General features: G+C 35.1%; 4 protein-coding genes across 4 annotated transcripts; 2 read left to right on the top strand and 2 right to left on the bottom strand.

Moving 5' to 3' along the window:
• Positions 1–376: 376 nt before the first annotated feature.
• Positions 377–7,848, top strand: LOC116296081 (uncharacterized). Its single transcript, XM_031704034.2, has 6 exons — positions 377–914; positions 1,045–1,103; positions 1,211–1,296; positions 1,396–1,567; positions 1,820–2,070; positions 7,818–7,848. The coding sequence occupies exons 1-6, from the start codon at positions 377–379 to the stop codon at positions 7,846–7,848; spliced, it is 1,137 nt and encodes a 378-aa protein (XP_031559894.2).
• Positions 2,273–4,858, bottom strand: LOC116296094 (uncharacterized). Its single transcript, XM_031704056.2, has 5 exons — positions 4,305–4,858; positions 3,587–3,780; positions 3,399–3,490; positions 2,788–3,020; positions 2,273–2,717 (listed from the first exon to the last, which is right to left on the bottom strand). The coding sequence occupies exons 1-5, from the start codon at positions 4,819–4,821 to the stop codon at positions 2,653–2,655; spliced, it is 1,101 nt and encodes a 366-aa protein (XP_031559916.1). The 5' UTR covers positions 4,822–4,858; the 3' UTR covers positions 2,273–2,652.
• Positions 5,006–7,064, top strand: LOC116296093 (inositol-pentakisphosphate 2-kinase-like). The gene has a single exon (XM_031704055.2). It carries the CDS (start codon positions 5,142–5,144, stop codon positions 6,717–6,719), a length of 1,578 nt encoding a protein of 525 aa, XP_031559915.2. The 5' UTR covers positions 5,006–5,141; the 3' UTR covers positions 6,720–7,064.
• On the bottom strand, positions 7,538–23,069 carry LOC116296092 (glycogen phosphorylase, muscle form). The gene is made up of 21 exons (XM_031704054.1): positions 22,760–23,069; positions 20,975–21,076; positions 19,613–19,798; positions 18,463–18,709; positions 17,924–18,006; positions 17,270–17,413; positions 16,638–16,730; positions 16,199–16,345; positions 15,598–15,761; positions 14,916–15,030; positions 14,127–14,228; positions 13,635–13,782; positions 12,679–12,737; positions 12,539–12,599; positions 11,054–11,134; positions 10,553–10,581; positions 10,396–10,446; positions 9,653–9,780; positions 9,115–9,249; positions 8,608–8,674; positions 7,538–8,197 (listed from the first exon to the last, which is right to left on the bottom strand). The coding sequence occupies exons 1-21, from the start codon at positions 23,003–23,005 to the stop codon at positions 8,048–8,050; spliced, it is 2,538 nt and encodes an 845-aa protein (XP_031559914.1). The 5' UTR covers positions 23,006–23,069; the 3' UTR covers positions 7,538–8,047.
• Positions 23,070–23,587: the final 518 nt, after the last annotated feature.

Raw genomic sequence — 23,587 nt, 5'->3', positions numbered from 1 at the left:
TATTCATAGGTGGGTTACCTGTGTCAATGTATTTTTATTAATCGACCAATGATTTATAAACTAATTTGGTTATATTTTTATGCAAATTGACAACTCCTTAATGATTTAAAAACACAAATTTTGTTATATTTACAAAGTCAAAATACATGGAACGATATAGGACACAGAGAGCCCACCTCAGGTACAGAGACGAGAAAACCTACAAAAAAGAAATCCTCTTTTTCGCCTAACTTTTTTTTTTTAACAACAACGACAACAACTTTATTCTCATTTTTTACCTCAACTTTAAATAATATACAGTTACTAATACAATTCGTGAAGTATTTCTACATAAAAGCAATCAACTGGACATAGGAAAACTGAGGATGAATTTGGGATGTGTGAACTCCCTGTGGTTGGGAGTTTTTCCCGCCACGGTAGCTGCTGGCTGTCATCCCGTTTTTTCCCGCGCGAAATAGTTGCCGTGGAAGCGGATGCTGAGAGTCCTTCTAACAACAAGAAGAGAAGAGAGCTGCAAATCTCTTCTTCTTCATTGACTCTCAGTATGTTAACAGAAGGCTATAAAAGGAACAAAACACACTCAACTCAAGACAATACAACTTTATTTCCACCTCGGCTTTTCCAAAACGTGATGGGTGGGCAATTTTCAGCAAAAAGTAAGCCAGAATCCGATTCTTCTGGCGACATAGCATCCGAAAAATATTCGTGTTTATCTTCTCGTGTTTCAAACGATAATATAAACAAAGAAACAATTCAAAGTGATAGCTCAAAGAGGAGACGAAGCATAGCAGAAGTGAGTGAGTACAAGAACTCTGGTGTGGAAAAAATTCCTCGTAAAAAGCTTAAAATAAGCATGCTGTATGAAGACTACGAAACAAGAAACTCTTACATGGCAGCGTTTTTTAAACTTTTAGGTACGTAAATTTATCATTTTCTTTGTGAAATATTTTTCTTTTAAGTCTAATAATCCTAAACTGAGGGGCTTTGGAATTTATTGAGCCTAAACTTTACATGAAAACACCGCATTTTGCATTTCTTTTCCAGATGACGACATCATTCAAGACTTCCTCTGGATGGATGGATGTGCAAAAATTTCTGATAAAGTAAGCTTATAGAAGTTAAAAGCCGTATTAAAACACAAGACATTTCATTAAAAAAAATTTTCATAGCATTTGAAATATGTTTTTAACTTTTCATATTTTCGTTTCAGTACTTGCTTTCTATGGTATACACTTATTTTAGACGAGGCAAATTACAAAGACGAGAGTTTAACCGGCTTAACTTCTTCGTAGCTCTGTAAGTATTCTATGCAGTTTGACCGTAATTACAAAACTTACTATTAAATGTTAATTTAATGTTTTATAACACTATGCTTATTTGTTTTACATTTAATAGCTATCTTGCGAATGATATGGAAGAGGACGAGGAAGACGACAAGTACGACATTTTTCCATGGGCCTTAGGAAAAAGATGGCGCGAGCTGTATCCGCAGTTTCTTGTTAGGAGAGATATTTTGTGGAAAAAGATGGAATACAGAGCTGTTGTAAGCCGCCAAACTTGTGAAGAGGTACTTGTAACTATAGAGAATTGCAGAGGTTACAGTTTTGTTATCAAGTGTCAAAATTTCGTTACCAATACTATTCCAAAGACGCGGGAAAAGGAAAGGAAGGGAAAGAAGAAAGGAATGAATAAAACGAACAGACACTTTCATTATCATTAATACAAAGACTGAAAGGGGGTAGGGTATTAAAAAGTAAGCTACCCGATTTAATCGTTTTGATAGGATAAACCATACTGATTATAAATCCCTTTTTCCTAGGTAATGATGATTGTTCCAGATCATCCAATTTGGTGGCGTTCAAGAAGACCCCATCATGGAGGTGCTTGGAGAGATAATTCTATATCAGATGTGGATCCTTCCAGCAGCCCAAGGGGACCAGGTTCAAGTCCTGTTATTTGCAGCAAGTGTAGAGTACCACATTCAAAGCAAAATGATACTCCAACCTCTACCTCTGACTATAGTTCACAGTCATCATCTGAGTCAAGTGGCTTCTCAAGCTTTGATATGGAGTGGAGCTGAAGAACTTTTTATTTTTCGAAAAATTATTTATGTAAATATCTAAAAATGATGTGAAGTGGAAGTTATGAACTAAAATATTGAACAGTTTCCTTTTTGAACAAGCTTATTAAATAGCTGGTTTTCTGGGATTTAATCCCATGCATTTCATGGAAAAACCTGTTTGCTACATGGCACTCAAAATTTGCTACTAAGTAAAACAAAGGATTTATTTCAAAAAGTTTGATGTCAATTATGAAGTATGAGTTTCAATTATAAAATAAAGAAAACAACAAATGTGGGGCATGTGAATTTGTGTTCTATCAAGCTTTGACTAGACCAAAAGAGTCTGCAATTTGATAGAATGTTTATTTTTATTACAAACATTTTATGCCCTAAATTTCTTAATGGGTTTAATATCTTATGGCAATTTTGTTTTTGCATACAGGCCCCTGTATACTGTACTACAGAAATTTGGTCATGTACATAAGATCTATTTATATTAAAGTAATTATTTATGACGACATCCATATAAATACTATCAATAAAAATAGAAAGTTTTTTATATACTTGTCTGTAGTTTTAATTGAATATTTTCAATCTCCATTTTGTATGCTCCTTTCAAGATTTCTTTTCCTGTGTAGCAACTTTATGATAAACCCTACAATATCAATGAGATAAAAGTTACCATTTGTAGAATTTGCATACTTAAAACTGAAAGTGGAATGTACCTGTATGCGGCAATTGCTGAAATGATGGCTTTGCTGAATACTTGACTGAGGATTTTACATCATAAGATATCTCCTCACTAGAAGTCTTACCATCCACTTCAGGATCAGTATTGTTCACTGGAAACACTTGCTGTACTTTCCACAATCGATGGGTTACCTCAATAATGTTGTCAACATAAAATGGAAGGTCTTTTTCATAACAAGAACTTATGACATCCACAACTTGTGTAATGCTTTGAAAGGAGAGGAAACATCATGGTTAACATATTATCTTTTTATATGTACAGGCTGAACGATATGCAAATTTATGACCACATTCAACGTATTTGTATACTGGCTTTTTGCTGCCAAACAAGCTTTTATATGTCTAGTATGGTAAAACCTGTCAGCCTGCTAGCTTTGCATCAAAATGTGTCGGCTTAATTTACGAAAGCCAGTGCATGAAAGTATTCAAATTGATATATCACCGGTCATACATTTGTATGTCACTTTGTAAAAAATCTCTTTACAATCATTATTTACTTATTTATTTATTTATTTTTATTCAAACATATAAATTCTTTAAGTTTGCTCAAATATTAATTATTATTATTATTATGAAAAAAAATTACCTTGGAAGAAATATGACTATTGGGCCTTCATGTTTAACAGCTGGCAATATATATTCCAAGTTGTATTCAGGAGACTGCAAGTCTAGAAGAGCCTGGAAATTGTCATTATCAGATATTCTTTTTAGATAAATGTGATGTTTGCTAAGAAAAAAATACTTGAGAATCATAAAAAAAAGTCTTGTACTTACAGCATCCAATTCACAAGTTTTAGGAATTTTTTCTGTACATTTTTTGACGCTGCATTCATGGAAAGTCACATTTTCTGGCCATTGGACAGACTTTGTTTTGTTCCAAGAGTTTATCCAACTAAAAAAGTTTTCTTTGCCATTTTTCATATGCTTAGTATTGTTGTCAAAGCTATGAACATGTCCTTCTTTTCCAACTACAATGAAATGGGCTAACTGTGAGCAATCTGTTCAACTGCTATTTTCAATTTACATGAAATCAGTAATTAGGAGTTGACCATTGGAATTTACTTTTACACTGCTGCCAGTCAAAAATGTAAAAGGTACCAACTAATTATTTTTGATTGATGGAACCAAAAAACCAAATTTGAGCAGGCAGCTTGCAAAACTACTAATTGCAAGATCACATAATATTGAAAACTGCAGTAATACTGTATGATATTATAGTGGCAGTTCATGATATGCTAATTATATATACATATACATATGTATATATATAACGGGGTTCTTATATAGCGCATTTTACATGGTCTCAATGCGCTTCACAATCATGACCAGTGGAGGACTTTACGGGCTGCGTATTTAAGCGCTAGTAGCAGCCGTGCAGCTTACAATCATGAGTTTTTTGTGCTTTTAGCTACTGTAAATTGGAAAGTGCTGAGCAAGTGAACATACAGTATTAGTGATAATAAGCTTACACAAAAATAATAATGATAACAACCTGCTCTAGAAAGAAACAAAGTCATTGCTCCTGATCCTGTACCAGATTCTAGCACAACACTTCCTTGTCCAATTTCAGCCATTGATATCATAGCTTGGATATCTTTAGGGTATGATGGTGTAGCAACTCTTTTCATATGTAAAACATATTGTTCCAGGGAGGGTCTTTTTACTCTAAATGGTAAGTCTTCCACGTCGATTACTTTTCCATTCTCTTCTCTTCCAATAATAATCTCATGATCAAATGTAATTTTCTTTCCATGTCTAGACTTAAGCTTTGCTTTAACACCCGGAGCCAATCTGAGAAGACTAGAAGATCCACCAAATCGACTTTCGACCACTAGAACAATCTCTCCGCTTAGAAATGGAGGGTTTGTTTTGAGATTCAAAAATGCCCGCGAATCTTTACCAATACCAAATATCTCTCTCCACTTAAATCCTTTTGCTATCTTCAAAATATTCTCCCGATGAATTATTTTGTTTATGAGTTTGGACACAATCGGGACAATCTTTTTCATTTTCTATCATTTTCACCTTATTTCACCTTCTTTCTGTGTTTTTGCTGAAATCTTAAAGAATCAGAGCCTGCGTTGTTTATTGTCAGTGGACTTTTGAGGTCCCAGTCTTCCACGGCCTCCGCCTATCTTTCATAATTTTCACGTGGACATGTTTTTGAATTCATGCTTTGAACATTTCCAGCTTTCAAAAGCTTTCCAACGAAATATTATTCATTGCCAGGGTTTATCAATGTACCTCTGTACTGTCTATCATAATTTGGTTGTGTTTTTTTTGTAAACGTTGAAGAGTAATTTTCAAGGCGTTTTGTCGAGAATCCAAAATGGGTCTAGAAGAAAAGATGTCGGATATATCTTCGTGGTTCTATCGTGGGGAAGGTAATGATACTATGGTTGTTGGACTCCGGGGACAAAACCTTGTGTTAAGGTTGAAAAAAAGATACAGACAGAAGACTGGAAGCATCAAAGATCAGAATTATTCAATGAATGGTAGTGCTGAGCAGCATGACAACTCTCTGGACTTCTCTAAAAATGTCTTCCTGCCTCTTATGGGCGGGAAATACGTGCGAGTTGGTGAGATAGTGCGCTTACCACATGGTTTTGCAGCTCAACTTGATATTGTGTGTGAACCTTTCAGGCCTAAACATAGGCTTCATAAGGGCATAGATACCAGTGCAGCCACAGCTATTGCCATGGCTGACTTTTGTCATTTGCCAGAGGACATACCATGGAATCCACATCTTGGTGTAACAGAAAAAGTACAAGACACTCGTGTTGCTGAAAATGCATCTAGTAAACCAACATTTTCAGTCGAAATCAAGCCAAAATGTGGCTTTATACCATTTTCAACTTACATAAAGAAAGAACATTTTGTCAAGCTTTCAACCTGTCATTACTGCATGCTACAACGAATGAAGGTTGCAGAGGGAAAATATCCCAGACCAAGTCAATACTGTCCTGTAAATCTATTTTCTGGTGACATAAGTCGTGTGTTTTGTGCTTTGCAATCACTAGTTTTTGATCCTCAGAATAATTTAAGGATCTTCAAGGATGGCTTCCCAATTTTTACTGAAGAAATTGCCCAAGATGCTATCAAGAATGAAGGTGTGTGCTGCTCGGCATATGTACTGGAAAGGAATTTAATCAACTGTGGATGGACACAAGTCAGTATTCCTACTCATCTTCAAAGCTCCCTTGAGACTCACAACTGCGATACATTAGGCCTCTGCTCTAATAGTTTCATGAAAAATGTTCTTCAAATTCTTGTCCATGATTCAAACATTACCAGTCACAAAATTCCCCAGACTACAGAATTTCACAATCAAGTTTGTGAAGGACAGGGTCCAGTAAGTCATATCCAAGATACTTTCAAAGAGAATAAGGAAGTAATGACTTTTGGGCGTGGTGGAGTGTTAGCATGGTTGCACCTAGTGCAAAGAATGGATGACGTTGATGTCGAGGGGCTATTCCCCTTGTATATAAAGATAAATAAGTACTTTGAGCATAATCCCAAAGAAAGGGGAATATTCTCAGTGGATGGGCCTTATGATACAGGCATTTGGACTGACGTCAGCAGGTCAAATTCAGTGGATAAAGCTCATGGGATCCATTTGCCAAAACTGAACAAGATAGAATCGTGGTCAACAAGAGACATTGTTTTCAAGATTTGTCAGTTTGCTGTTGCTAGCACAGCTAAAGATTGCTCTATGATGCTCACTTTCCAAAGACATCATAATCAGCCCAAACATTTACCATTCATAGAAGATGACACTTGTGGGTCTAAAGTATACATTTTGTATAACATAGATCTGGTAGATTTGGACCCCAAGGAGTTTGACAGAGTTCAAAAATATTACAGTGACAGCTGCAATGCTGTCAGGCACTATTTAAAAGCCCTTTAAACAATGTAAACAATATGGCAGAAATGGAGTAAGAAAATGGACAAGCATTTGAGAATTCAACAAGTACTTATCCATTAGCTTACCATTTGTACAATGAATATTTTTGATACAATGACAAAGTTACTAATTTTGGACTGTCTAATTTTGTAACCGCTTTTCATGGAAAAGAAATCCAGCCTATCACAGGAAAGCATTCCGAGACTAATGATAATGAAGACTACGAGTAACAGGGTCAGTCAAGAGGAAAAACCAACATGTGGGACACTGACATTGAGCATTGTTGAATACACTTGGATTTAGAAACAATGAAAAAAAATATTACAATAAATATATTTTATGTCTTAATATGATAAGTCATTGCCGAGTCTCCCTAGCTTAAGTATAATGATTATTTATTTAATCAAATTTCAAATACATTACATTCAGATTCAGTCTAATCTAATGTATCTGACCTAGACCAAACAGAATTCAAGATTCCTTTATATAGTCTAGCCGAGATTATGTACACACTCTCCACTCTTACTACAAATGCATAAATTTAATGCTCTTAACTTACATTGGTTTTTGTAATCATAGAGCCAAAGTAAATTTAACAGGAGTACCCAGAGACAAACAGTCACTCATGACAAGGGAGAGAGAACAGCGCATCAAACAAACTCTATATTTTTGATGTGCTGTCTGTAGGAAATGAACTGGCAATCTGACCCATGGAACTCAAAGTGGAAAAATGGTAAATGAAGAACGTTTCTCACTACTCCATCCTTCCACCCCATTGATGACCATGTTTCCACAAAATCAATATAATATTGTAGTCTACATGCATTTATTACTTTTATTATTTTATTCAGTTGTAACTGTCTATCACAATGTGATAATTTAATCCTATTCTACATAATCATTCTGCTTTAATGTTTTAACATTTAAACCTAACCATAAAATACAACATGAAACAACTTAATTGAAAATTGCAATAGAGGACAATAAAGTGAATATCAAAATCCATGTTAGTTTAAATGACATTTTACCTTTACATTTTTTCGAGTAGCAGCCCTAAATTTTTTAGTCGCTTCAAAAACTAGAAAAACAATAATGAGTCAGAAATTTGAAAGAGGTTATTCAAAGATTGTAAACATTCTCCACAAAACCTTTGGTAAATTAATAAACATTCCTATTGAAGAATCTGAGATAGAAATAATCCACGTTTTTTGATGAGTGGAATACTTATACTTTTGTAATTTCCATTCTTCCACTTTTCTTTCTATTTGTTCATCTTTACAAAATTATCAACCTTCACATGAATAACGATTTACAGCTAGATGGAGTTCTTTTCACTTGACAGCAACTGGTTTCATGTCAGATGCACTGACAGCTTTAGCATTCCAGATCTCTTCGGCATACTGTTTGATGGTACGGTCTGATGAGAACTTCCCTGATGATGCTACATTCATTAAAGCCATCGTGTACCACTTCTTGGGACTCTGTGGGGGAAAAAAAATGGAATGAAGCTACCAAATGTTCAGCATTTCATGTTTTGATTGGTGGATTGATTATGGTAAATAAGAGCACAAGATGCACCATTCATTTAAGCTTTTTGTCTCCTGATGATACAACTTGCCTATAGACCACTCGCACATGACATCTATTGTGATTGGTGGATTGAATATGGTAAATAAGAGCAAACGAGATGCACCATTCATTTAAGCTTTTTGTCTCCTGATGATAAAACTTGCCTATAGACCACCTGCATGTGACGTCAAAGCAGCTCAATTTGGATGACAAAACAAAATTAGAATTTCAATGTTCTGAGAACTGGAAACATTGTTATGTCCTCCAAAGTGATCTGCATTCCGTTGTACTGCAAGGGGTCTATTGAGATGAAACCCTTTACCTTATAAGTCTCACTGACTTGTTCCTGGCACTTGAGATAAGCATCAAAGTCTGCCATCAGTAAGAACCTGAATTCATGAAATTTATGCCATTAGAATATTATAAAGTAGTGTTCTGTAAATCAAAATGAAATATTAAGGGTGTTTCCTTAGACATTGGAAGTAATCAATGAAATTATAATTGATTAATAACCCCCCCCCCCCCCCCCCAGTTTAGAAAGTCAATCAAAACTACAATGCAAATGATCTCCATTCTATGACAAACCTATGACAAATTATAATTATGCAATATAGTAGAGTTGTGCTTTGTTTATGTGACATTTGTGTTTATGGTCACTTGGTTGTAACATTTAATAATAAAACATCAATAAAATATATTTATTTTTCTTTAAAATAATTATATGATTAATTATAATTATAATAAAAGTAAAATAACCAATTTAAGTTGTCCAATCTCTTTTAATTTAGGATCTCCATTTTTGTTTGTGTCTTTGATCATTGCAGATTACCTGTCATGGTAGACCATGGAGTTGTAGATGTCTTGGAATACACCATGTTCACGTGGAGAAAAGTGGTTGTCTCTGATCTGATCCAAGGCCTTTCTAAGCTCATGATTACTGTTATAGTAATTTTGGGGGTTGTACCTGACAAACACATAAGATATTAAAGTAGATGTTAGATCATAGAGCAGTTTTCATATGACTGAAAAGCTCAGTAACGTAAGCATGACATGCCTTGACCATGATGCTTTCTAGATTTTAAATTGGCTGATTTTTTTCACGTGCAATATGATTGGTCTTGCATTGCCTTGACCTTGGTGTGACCATGTCCGAAGTTTAATGGTGCTTAAAAATGAGCCTTTACCATTGCCAGTAAAAATTTTCAATGTCTAATTTCTTGGTGGGGAATTTTGATAACTTATAACTTAGCCAGGAAGTGTCTGGACAATTATTTGGCTAGGAGGATGAAAAATCCATGCAAGAAATCTAATTCTAAAAAGGCTTTATTCCAATGATTTATTCTCAAAATGTTTTAGTGGATTCTTACCCTTCTCTTCTAAGTTTCTCAACCTCTTTCACTGTCATTCCAAAGATGAACATGTTTTCTTTGCCCATTTCTTCTAACATTTCTACATTGGCACCATCCAATGTCCCAATAGTTAGGGCACCATTCATCTAGAGATAAAGGTTATTGAATTCATTTATTTATTTATTCATTTATAGTTATAATGTACACCCTTTAAGGTAGGGCAATCATTGATGTAATTCCTAATCATTTATTACTGACAGTATATGAATGCCTGAAAAACGTATCATACAAGAAAAATGTGCAATATGACATGTCAAATTTAAACTTTTGCTTTCATCTTATCCATTTGAGACAAAAACATTATTGAGGTGTAAATTATTGCAATGGTTGGTTTCTAGTATTTCGAACATTTTCACAATGTGGAATTGTACAAGATCTTAATATGGGACATTTCTGTGCTAAGTTTATGATGATTTTGTTCAAATCATGTGTATATTTAGGCTAGTCCAAAAATCCAAATTTAAATTTAGGGTTGTTCCCTCATGACATGCATGCCTCATGCACCCCTCATGACATGCATGACATGCATACCTCATGCACCCCTCATGACATGCATCCCTCATGCATCCTTCATGACATGCAAGCCTCATGCACCCCTCATGACATGCATGCCTCATGCACCCCTCATGACATGCAAGCCTCATGCACCCCTCATGACATGCATGCCTCATGCACCCCTCATGTTGGATATCAAAACATACCATGAATTTCATGTTTCCAGTACCAGATGCTTCTGTACCAGCAAGAGAGATCTGGAAATGGAAAAGTCCGAAACAAAAATTAGTTTATAAATAGAATGATTTTCTATTATTTACATGCATAAAGAACATCAAAGAGGCAAGTATATCAAACACACACCTGTTCTGAAAGGTCTGCAGCTGGGATGACTAAAAGCAAGATAAAAAAAACATGATTTAAAATGCAAAACTTATACAAAACTATCATAAAATGTGGCCAATGTATAATTCAGTGGCAGATCCAGGGACGGCTCCATAGACTGCATTATGGATTGCATGGATCATCATCAGAAAATGGATTGTAATCATCTGACATTACTTTTTTTACTAAAACTATATGCCCAAATTCCAGTCAATCTAAGTAAACCATGAACACGTGTTAAACATGTTCTGACCAATCACTATAATAGTCGATCAATAATTAGAAATGAATTCGTTCTCACCTGCGATTGGTCAGAATGCTATGTTTAACATTATTCCAGACATATTTCTGGTGTTCTTCTTTTGACCGTAATATTTTCAAGCTGCAAGCTCGCTTGTGAAATAGTTGGTTGCCCCCAATTCAAAACACAGATATTATCGGAAGTAACTTCTATTGATAGTAAAGAATGGCCTGTCTTACCCTTTTCTGCGAAGGATACTCTATAGTTCTCAAGGAACACAAACTTCAGTTTGTCTCCAATAATAGGATCATTGTTGACCACTGTTATGTAAAAGTATTAACTGATCAATAACTGTTAATTATATCCAGGAAACAATTAGTTAATAGACAGATGGGTGAATAAAAGGGATGGATTGGTGAATAAAAGGGATGGATTGGTGAATAAAAGTGATGGATGGGTGAATAAAAGGGATGGATGGGTGAATAAAAGTGATGGATGGGTGAATAAAAGTGATGGATGGGTGAATAAAAGGGATGGATGGGTGAATAAAAGGGATGGATTGGTGAATAAAAGGGATGGATGGGTAGATATAAAAGAGATGAATTGAAGAAGTAATAAATGGATCCATGGGATAAATGGATGGGCAGATAGATGGGAATTAGAAAAGAAAAGGATTGAAGGGTGGATGGATGGATGGATGACATGGATGGATGGATTGAATAAATGAATTGGATAAGTGGATGGGCAGATAGTTGGTATTTAGAAAAGAAAAGGATTGAAGGATGGATTGATGGATGAAATGGATGGATGGATTGAATATATGAATGGGATAAATTGATGGGCAGATAGTTGGTATTTAGAAAAGAAAAGGATTGAAGGATGGATTGATGGATGAAATGGATGGATGGATTGAATATATGAATGGGATAAATTGATGGGCAGATAGTTGGTATTTAGAAAAGAAAAGGATTGAAGGATGGATTGATGGATGAAATGGATGGATGGATTGAATATATGAATGGGATAAATCGATGGGCAGATAGTTGGTATTTAGAAAAGAAAAGGATTGAAGGATGGATTGATGGATGAAATGGATGGATGGATTGAATATATGAATGGGATAAATTGATGGGCAGATAGTTGGTATTTAGAAAAGAAAAGGATTGAAGGATGGATTGATGGATGAAATGGATGGATGGATTGAATATATGAATGGGATAAATTGATGGGCAGATAGTTGGTATTTAGAAAAGAAAAGGATTGAAGGATGGATTGATGGATGAAATGGATGGATGGATTGAATAAATGAATGGGATAAATTGATGGGCAGATAGTTGGTATTTAGAAAAGAAAAGGATTGAAGGATGGATTGATGGATGAAATGGATGGATGGATTGAATATATGAATTGGATAAGTGGATGGGCAGATAGTTGGTATTTAGAAAAGAAAAGGATTGAAGGATGGATTGATGGATGAAATGGATGGATGGATTGAATAAATGAATGGGATAAATTGATGGGCAGATAGTTGGTATTTAGAAAAGAAAAGGATTGAAGGATTGATTGATGGATGAAATAGATGGATGGATTGAATAAATGAATGGCATAAATTGATGGGCAGAGATGGGATTGAAGAAAGAAAAGTATTTAAGTATAGATGGATTGAATAGATGAAAGGTGGATGGGATAAATAAATGGAGAACCAAATTAATAAATAAAATCACCTCTTGCAACACAGTTTATAAGCTTGATGATTAGTTTGGCCATGTGATATCCTGGAGCAGCCTGATCGAAAATAGAAAACAGAATATTTAAATATTGTATGCGACTAAAAGCTATTCAATTATCAAGTTGGGCAACTTACCTTTCCTCCAATCATGACAGTTCGAGGAACAAATGACATGTTTGGGTTGGCCTTCAAACCTTGTTGACAACAAAAAATATATGAAAATTAGTGTCGATCTACTTGACTTAACCGTGAAGATTAGAGCTTGTCAACCAATCAGATTACGAATCGAAAACAATAGAAGTCAAGTTACATGTATTGAAAGTCTATAAAAGCTATTCAAGGAAATGAAATGATGAAAGAGAAAGAAAAAATAAAAGTATTATTATTCACACAATTAAAAAATAAAATAACATGAACTTGAGTGTTCAAGGTTAGAGTACAATGACAGTAAATATAATTATACATGCAAAGAAGAATGGTATTAACAGACATTTCAATTGCAAGTGTCTGATGATGCATACTTCAATGTAATATTTACATGCTACAGGAAATAATATTAATATATTATTATATAGATATCGATGAAATACCAGGGTTTCTCTAGTGTCGAAAACTTGATATCTTTCACCAGTGGAAGATATCTTTCACACGTGAAGATATCGCTGTTGACATAGTAACGTATTTTAATAAAGAATTTTTGAGCTTTTGTTTTATTTAAGTTTCATCGATATCTATATAATAAACAGAACATTACATGGCCACTATTGAGATATCAATTGAACACTTGAAGATAAAATTCGTATCTCCGCGTGCCCATGTAATATCCTCTATATCTACAAGTTTCAGAGTTTTCAACACCAGCCAGATGAATAGGCACTGGGGGAGCAGCGAGCGAATCTCTCTCATGTTTTCCCTACATTTTCGGGAAATTTAAACGTAGCGAGTTAATATAAAAAAACCCGGCAAGATTCGCCAGCTGTAGGCTTCTTTTGAAAACCCTGATACTTTCTGTTCTCTTTAGTGAACAAATTCTAAGAACTACTGCAAGAAAAAATGAATAACTCTAAGAACTAAAACTCAGATATACTTACGATTGTATAAGATAATGACATGAAAACATGTCATGAGCTGTCGCTTGTATTCATGGATTCTCTTGACTTGAATATCAAAAATAGAATTGACATTGACATCTACTTTGAACTCAGATTTGATGTGCGCAGCCAGACGAATCTTGTTTTCCTGTAAAATAACAGTAAAATAATAGTAAATTATTTTAACACTGTCTTATATCCATCTCCTGAAATATTTTGCCTTGCAGGTTATTTTGACTGATTATGTTGAGCAAGAAACTAGGTATGACAGAGATAAAACTAATTTGGTTGGTCATCATGACCAGCGACTGACCGTCCATTATCTTATTATAAGCAAGAGAGTTAAATTGGTAAGGTGTTTTCCATGTTTTTAAAGACTTACAAAAATTTTCAAATTCTTGGAATCATAGTTTTCCAGGCAAAACTTGACCATTAATACTACTCACAACTACTGAGAGTAAAAGAAATATTATTTAACTAAGTTAATCCTACCTGTTTTGCCCTCATGAAAGCATGCAAAAAGCTTTTATCATCAACAAATTGGGTCAACTTCTTGAGTTCAAATAAGTCAGTAATCCAAGTTTCACCAATTTTCTGTAAGAAAATGGTTTGCATCAAAAATTAATACGTAAATTAATAATTATAAAAAAATTACACAAATATTCTATCCAGATATGTTTCATGGGAGATATGTTATATGGTTGTTGACTTGAAAATCTTAACTCTATCAACAACCACAAACACATCTATTTTTTCTTTTCGTGTTTGTATTTCTATCACTTTGAATATTTTGATGTTATCTTTATGATTTACAATCCAAGTTATTTAAAAATTTGTAAAAGATGGTTTTGTGTGTGAATAAATAAACAGTCTAAACAGATTTCTACAATGATCGACTGTGATCGACGATGTTGATAGCAGCCCATCAATTAGTCATTCAAACTTTGAGGGGGAAAACTGGGTCGATATGGTAATACAGTTCATTGTGATACTGTAATAGTGGACAAGATAGACAACATCTTGAAAATGTCCCCTAAGCTGTCCTACAATGCACTGTAAATTCACAGTTCCATTCAGTGACCACGAATAATAGTTCCTAGCTGAGGCTCGAGTTTAAAACTAAAGTTTATCATGTGAGGTAAATCCAGCCTCAGCTATGAACTATTATTCATGGTCACTGTTAATGGAGTATTAAGGATATATGCAGAGAAGTGAAGAATTGAGAAGCATTATTACAGGGTTGCTGAAAATATTTGGGTAACTGTCGTGGCCTGTTCATACCTCACATATAAGGTCAGATAGACCAGGATTACACATGAGAAGCCAACGACGAGGAGTCACTCCATTGGTCTTATTCTGAAACTTTTCAGGGCTGAGTTCATAAAAGTCCTTGAACCTGCAATGCATCATAAAAACATTCAACAGTCAAAACTGATCAAAGTGTATGTTTGGGTTACCTGTGGTTAGGTGTGAAATTACACAAGTAGCTCAACAATCTGAGAAAAGACAGAAATCAAAAAAGTGTGGCACAAACTTTGTTGAGCTTATAGATACTTGGGGGTACGTAGATGGGAAAAGTTAGTTTTGCAACACTTTGGGGTATCAAAAAAGGTTTTGGGAGAGTAAAGTACTTCTGGTCTCAGTGATTTTCTTTTTTGCTTTTTTTTTGGGGGGGGGGGAGGGGGCAGTAAGTTTTGCAACACTTTGGGGTATCAAAAGAGGATCTGGGAGAGAAAAGTACTTCTGGTATCAGTGATTTTTGGGGAGGTGGGGGGTAACTAAAAAATTTGTGGGAGAGGAAAGTACCTCTGGTATCAGTGTTTTTTTGTTTTGTTTTTTACATTTTTTTTTGGTGGGGGGGGGGGGGGGGGAGGGAGGATAGAGGGTGCCAGGAGTGGGCGGAGGGCTCCAGAAATTGTTTTGTAACTGGGATTTTTTCTTCAAATTTATGACCTCTACTTACATGCCCTCCTTGAGGAGCTGAGAGTGGAGAGCAGCTACACCATTAACAGCATGTGAACCAACAATACACAAAAATGCCATGTTGATCTTTTTCTCATGACCTTCTTCTACTAGAGACATCCTCCTCAAGCGATCAAGGTCTCCTGGCCATTTCTGAATCACAGTCTTAAGGCAGATTCAAAACAACTATATGTTACAATCACTTAGGGTTACCTGTGGACAAAGCTTTGCAGGGGCTACTTGAGCTAAGATTTAGAGTTATAGTGGTGGTGGTGGTGGTGGGAGGGGGGGGGGAGGGGGGGTGAGTTAAAATTTAGAGTTACAGTATGGGGTGAGATGAGTTTACCCAACACAATTGTTGCAATTCCCAAAAGCAAATTTTTATTAAGGATTAATTCCAAATATTACATTGAGTGCATTAAGACTGCTACTTCTTTAATTTTCACAGCCTTTCTGTTTGGGAAAGATAGCTAGTGCTTGGGCAGTCCACTGAAATCTGGCAAAAACTGTGAACTCTGAAAAAAGGGTTGAAAAAGTCACTTTCTACAATATAAGTGTTTCTCTGACAAGAAGAGAGGATTATAGACATATGATAAACCTACCTCCAAATGCTTTGAATTGATGTTATAGATGATGTTCAAGTGTCTAGGAAGGATATACTCTAGCATGCTTACAGGCCATCTTTCTAGAGCTTCAGGTAACAGAGTGTGATTGGTGTACCCAAATGTATCAACACAGATCTTCCATGCCTGTAGAAAGAAATTGGATGTTGATAAAATATGAGTAAAATGTCTGTGTTTATTTAATGCAACCTCATGGTAAAGAGGATGACTTTTGTCAGTAGATCCTAGCAATTTCTCTTGTTTTCTCACTGGACTCTGAAGATGACTCCTGCTCAGGTTGTGGAAACATCAGTCACCACCAACAACAGTCTTTCTCAAGACTACACTCACCTGGATGATCACATTTCACAACAAACTTCAACACCTGGGTTCAAACCATTTACTCTTAATTTCTATCATGTTAAGACAAATACCATACCTCATCCCAAGACAACCCTTCTACATCTATAAAGATTCTCATTAGTTCAGGAATAGCTAGTGATGGATGGGTGTCATTCAACTGGATAGCAACCTACAAATAAAATTAAATAAAATTAAATAAAATTAAATAATGTAAACAAAGAGCAATTTGGATAAATTTTATGATATTAATAATTAAGTCATATCTGTGATTTTTTGCTTTAACTATGTCCAAATTTAGTTACTGTATTGTAATATTAATATATTCCTTAAGTTCAATAAATTTGCTAAATGTTCAGTTGAGTGGTACGAGTTACAAATACAGTCAACTCTTGCTACAGCGGACACCCTCTGGACCATCACCTTGGTGTCCGTAATAGCGAGCGTCTGCAATAGGGAGAATTAATTATGGTCATTTCTTTGTCAGTATTTTTAGCCGAGGATTTTCCTCCTGTCCGCAATAACAAGGTGTCCGTAATATCGGGGTCTCCACAAGGCGAGAGTTGACTGTATTGAGTATAATGGTAGTGTGATTGTTTGCACCTGCAACATTTGAGCTCCTGCCCCAAGAAAACCCCCTTGCGCCCTTTAAGCCAAATATATATCTTCACCAGTTCAAGATGACATAAGTAATAGGGTGCCAAGACTAACCTTATCTGCAAAATGTGAAAAACCATTCCTAGTAGGAGTTTTTTCACCATACTTTGAGGCCTTGTAACGCCTTACAATGTCTTGTAGTGTGGCTGACACCATTAAGTACTCCTGTTTGAGTCTCAACTCCTTGCCCTCAAAAAACTAACAGTAATATAACAAACTTGTAATTAAACATAATAATTATTATAAAATAATACATTACTTATTTATAAGGCTACTTCAATTAAAGCATTTTCTCCCTTCCCATAAACTGCCAATAAACAACCACCCATTATTAAATTCTGATATGTTCAAGAGCAATATAGAGACCTAATTAGCATCAGGTTTACCACTTAAACGACGATAGATCAGGTCTAGAAACATGCCCACAAACATGTAGAAGGCATCAATGAAATTCATTAGGACAGCTTTTTTTCCAGCAACCATTTTGTTGCACCTTGCTAAATGTTGAACGTGGTACGGAAAATGCCTGATGCTGGAAAGAACGTCATGCTAAAGGTCTCTAATGTATTTTAGCACAAACCTCAAAGCAACTTTAAATTCTCAAATTCCTTAGTAGCACTGGTAACATTATACTTGGCTGATAAAGTTTAATATTGAATTCAAAATAAAGTGCTTACTGCCATTTAGAACAAATTCTGTGTTACTTACATTATCATTAGGGTAGAGTACTCTAGAGATGTTCTCAGCATGGTTTCTATCACAAACAGCTTTGATGTAGTCACCATCATTGACTAAAATCATGAAACAAAAAATATTAAATGGTAACACAAAAATCAACAGGTGGTATAGAGGTAATGGCATAATTTTTGCTCTCTCCTTTATTTACAGGATTATCTCCAGGCTCTCTAGTTTACCGCCTTCTACAAAACCTTACAAGCTATAAAAACTCTAATTTGCTCTGTGAACTAGCCATGCACTGACTTCGATCAGCCCGGCAGTTGACAGGGATTACAGTGTTAAACTTTTGCAGGTTTGACATTATGGTGGTTTAGCAAAGATCACACTGTGAGTAACACAGATTACAAACTATTAGATGTGGTACAAAGTACCAAAAAGATGTACATGTATAAAGAATATAAATTTCTAAGATTCATCTATCTATCAAATAAAGTAATTAGAATAACAGCATTTGGGCTACCTGTGGAATAAAACACAGGAATCCCAACCCAATGGGCAGACCTACTCACAGTAAGAAAGATCAAACTCTTTGGAAGACTTGGCAGACCAGAGCCTCATGGTGTTACAAGTATTGTTACAATACCCAGGTATTGGCTGGTCATACGGCATGGCATATACGATCTGTGGATGGACCCACTTCTCTTTCCCATTCTCGTCATGTTCTATCTTGCCGTAGAAATGGATTGGTATCATGTATTCTGGTCGTTCCTTTTCCCATGGATTGCCGAATTTTAACCAATCATCAGGCAACTCAACCTGTCATAAACAATTTGACAAAAAATTTAATTATGAGAAATTCAAACAAAACCGAAAGCCAGTAAATGACTATTCATCATGATTCTTTCCTGTGGCATTGTCCAGTTGTAGGGCGTCCAACTGGCATCCAGGAGGTCATGGGTTTAATTCCTATCAGGGACTCTGATTTTTTTCAGAGTTCCCCCTCAGGTATTGACAAATGATAAATTATTCTATACTTCTTTCCTAGCTTATAAACAAAACTGCATCAAAACTTTCTTTTTTTAACTTAGAGGTTGAAAGATCAATCCATGTAATATTTTAAAAATGCATAGTAAAATGTTAGATTGCATCATCAGTATGGTTGGACATAATAAAGCATTATAAAATAACTGTTATGAATGTCGTGTTATGATTGGTTTGGAGCGCATGCTTTATGAGAGCACATTGCACGCACGCGCACTTTCCATTGCCGCGTCATTCCTATCTATTAATGTAATTTGTATTTTATAAAAGAAATAAAAAACTTGCTTGCTGTGCTGTGTGCAGTCATAAAGCACTTGGGAATTGGCAGAACACTTGAGAAGTGTCCAGGAGCACTCCGCTACGCATTAGTGCTTCTCCTAACACTTCTCTTGTGTTCTTTCAACCCCTGCGTGCTTTATGACAGCATACAGCACGCGCATGCATTTTCTATTTCTTCATTATAAATAACAATACTTGTGAATGACATCAAAAAGCAAAGAACTTTGAAATATTATCAACCATTCCTGATAAAGGCTCACAGCTAGAAGCCAAAAATTTGAAAAAAAACGTAAAGAGCATAATGTTTTTTATAGATCAAATTTAAACATGTTTTACTACACCTGTTCTAAATTAAATCGACTTTATTTTCAACAAAGCAAAAACTTTCCAGTATATTACCTGGTTTCCTTTGTCATCGATAGCTTGTTTAAAGATACCATAATCATATCTAATGCCGTAACCGTATGCAGGGTAACCCAGCGTTGCCAAGGAATCAAGGAAACAAGCAGCTAGTCGACCCAGTCCACCATTTCCCAAACCTGCATCTTCTTCTACCTCCTCAAGTTCTTCCATCTCTAGACCCATCTACAAATATGTATTTCACAATATTATAGACTTGTCAATCTTTAAAAACATTAATGGTGCTACCAAATCAGAGATACAGATCCCTTTATAGGTGTTGGTCTATATTTGCCTATCTCAGACCATTATAATTGTTATTCTCTTAAGAATAAAAATCTTTGTTTGAGTTGTATACATTTTCATGTGTTAATCTCTTGATCAACCATCATAAACAAAAAAATTATACTCTAGGGAATGAATTGTGGTCTGAAATGAGAAGACATTTAATGGGGCTGTATGTTCACTAGATAATAATTATCATTTTCCAATAAATTATTTTACAATTAATTGTTGCATTTCACTTGACATCACTTTCTTTCTTATGCAGAGAATTCATTAGCTAAACCACAAGTTTTCAATAGCATTCTTTTGGGATGACAGCACATTGGGATCACTCAGTGTTTGCAATAAACACTATTTTAGAGCAGACGATTATAAGATTCAAACACTTTTATCAGCTGAATTCTGGACATGACCCATACACAGGTATATTGAAACTTTAAGTATTTGTGGTTTAGAGTTTCTTAGGTTTGGGATCCCTGTGGCACAGTCAATTTTTATTAGTTCAAAATTACCTCCTTAAAATTTTTGTTCAAAGTAGTGGATCTTCAAAAACATTTTATCATAGAATAAAGATTAATAGTCTATTGCATGTCTTGAAGTGTTATAGCTTATGCATGATAGAAGTGGGTTCCCTGTGGAAGAGAGAGAGAGAGAGAAGGAGCTCGTGGGAATGGGACAGAGTTGTTATAGGGAAATTCGAATGATTTTATCTTCAGGACAGCACATATGTGTAAGTATATTGATTCCGTTTTTCTTGGACAGAATATATTCTCATATAAGGTTTTGCAATTGTCATTCTAGCGAATCGTGAAAACCTGAACTCGTGAAAACCTGAAATCGTGATAACCTGAAATCGTAAAAACCTGAACTCGTGAAATTAATCCTGTAGCGTGGAATTGTGAAATCATTGACTGACTGAACTCTGAATAAACTGATAATCTAGAACTTGAACGTCACGCATCTTGACTATAGTCCTCGGGATAATCTATAACCACTACATGAAGTGTTTTTCCCCTGCTATATTTATAAGATATCATTCTAGTCATTGTTACAGTAGCTGTAAGAGGCTGTTGTTACCTGATAAAGAGCTTCATCACATTCGCCTTGCATACCAAGGTTAATCATAGTATTACTGAGAGCTCTACCCATATAGTATTCCAGTGATAGATAATATACTCTCTGTGGATAAAAAGAGCCAATAGTGGTTTTCAATAATAAATTCTTCATAATTTTAACAGCACTTAATACATACCCCATGGGTATCTGTTAGTACTGTGATATAACAAGCTGGGAGGTATAAAGGACTAGAGAGGAAGCTGTTTTTCTCCTAAATCAGCCCAAAAATGCACTGCAATGCCAAGTTGACCCAGTTTTTTTAAACCTTGGGATGGCTAACAACATATGGTAGTCAGATGTATCTATTTACATGAGATATTTTATAATAGCCTTTGCTGTAGCTTCTTAAAAAATCATTTTCAAAAATGTTAGACATATGTTTTTTTCCCAAAATGTTTTTGAAAATATTATAATATTATGTTTAAATTCTTTATATTGGGAAAAAACTGAATTCATAGAAGATATAAAATCTAATAATTGTTTCAAATGATATAATTATTCACTTATTAACATCAATGCATTTTTCCGAAACATTTTAGTACAATTTACAATTAACATATGGTCTAAAAGGATCTGATTGGAAAAACAGTAATGGCTATTAATGTATAAAAAAGGAAAAATGAAAGCCTTTATCAGCAGCTGTTTCTGTCTCACTATAAGTACCTTATCTTTATGTACAGATTTTGTACAATTTTGTAAATCTTCAAAAACATGATGAGATAAAGACAATTCTATAGACTGATCCCCCCAATTTTTTTAATCAAAGGAGACAAAATATCAATATTGACATGAGTTCTGAGGTACAGAATGACAATAAATTGACGTGCAGCCCAAAGATTGCACAACAAACATGCCTTAAAAGCTATTTAAGCTTTTCTGGAGTGGCAGAAAAAGTTGCATTATAGGGCTGTCCTAGAGGATGATTTAATAACTCATCCTTTTTTCACTTGCTGACAGTGCAAGTGATAGAAAAACCTTAATGGTCCAATGAGCATATCATATGGAATGATAAAATGTCATCAAAATTGGTAAGCAAAATTAAATTAATATTATGCATTGTACCAATTGTTTTTCCAATTTAAACATTAAATATTGTATAAAATAGCTTTATCCCCTCAAAACAATACTCATATTTCCAAAACAGCTAACAAGGAAGTAAAAAAAAAATACTAAATGCAATAATAATTATTTTTCAATTAAAGTAAGCTTACGATATTAGAATTTTTTCAGATAAATCTTATAGTGCTTGATATTTAAAAAATAAATATTAATACATATCGTTAAATGAAAAGAATTGGAGTATTGCTGAAGAACCAAAAAGGTTTTCTCTAGATTTAGATAGAAATATCTATTTGTTTAAGAAATTCAGACGTGTACATGTGCACGTCTTGTAGAACAAAAAGTCTGCATGGGCAGGAAGACATTTTGGATATAAAATACACAATAACGAAACCCCTATGGCAGATAAATTAAAATTAAATGGAGGCCCTTGGTTCCTCCTCTTCTCAACAAAAATAGAAAGGAATAAAGAAAGGAATAAGCTAGTAATTAAATGAACAGAATACTTAGTTAGTTTTATCACAAGCGAGGATTTGAAGTCCTAGGTCAAAGCGAAATTATCCTGCAGACTGAACCCGGGACTGAAGCACTCACTACAGCTGGACTCGCCTTGAGTTTCCCGTCATCTGTCCCTTCCAGACGAACCCAAAACCAAGCTTTCCCATAAACTATTGCACCTTTTCGTACCTTAGGGTCCTTCTCGTAGTAGGTTTGCTGTGTTCGTATCCATTTTCCAACCAGATGGTCCTTGACAGTGTGAGCTAGCGCAAGGTAGTAGTCCCTTCTTGTTGCCACGTTTCGATCCTTGACTAACGAGTAATGTAGATGGCGATTGAACGATTCTTTCAAGTCATTCACTCCTTCGATGACTGGCAGCTTTCTCATAGAGATCTGCCGTCTCTTTTCTGCATCCGTATGCGGTCTTTCACCCATTATGTTGGAGTGCAAAGAGCTGGATCAAGTATTGGTTTGCACGTTCTTCGCCCAACCAAAGGAACTAGGCTTCACTCGCTAGTCACCAGACTACTTACCGTGAATTGTCAACAGAACAAAGCGGGAGGGGCTTGAATGACCTTGAAGGGTCGGAGGAGTACCTTCGGACGGGACTTTTCAGTCATTTATGAGGGCAGTCCCTCAAAAGGCTAAGACCCTAAAAATGCATAATAAAATGCATAATAAAATGCATAATAAAATGCATAATAAAATGCATAATTGTGCCGGATTTTCCATAAGCTGATTTTTTTATTATTTTAATATCCCCCAAAATTTTTCCCTGATATTCCTCAAACGCGAAACCCCCTAATGAAGGCTTTATTCCTTGGTTCTATTTTGCAGGTAATAATGCTATAATTTGAAAATGACGTAAAAACATTTACAACGTAACGGTCATGTCTTGTATTGTGCCTTGCGTACGTCGCATTGAAAGAAAAACCAAAACGTGAGTACTATAATAAAATATGTAGAACGTTTTATGTTGTGCATGACCTTTTGCCGACTGCATTAGCATCGTCCATG

This window comes from Actinia tenebrosa, unplaced genomic scaffold (assembly GCF_029948245.1).
Source record: "Actinia tenebrosa isolate PJP-AT-01 unplaced genomic scaffold, QUT_ActTen_1.0 PGA_scaffold8__29_contigs__length_14323225, whole genome shotgun sequence".
Taxonomy (NCBI): domain Eukaryota; kingdom Metazoa; phylum Cnidaria; class Anthozoa; order Actiniaria; family Actiniidae; genus Actinia; species Actinia tenebrosa.
This window is presented reverse-complemented; position numbering and strand designations above follow the sequence as displayed.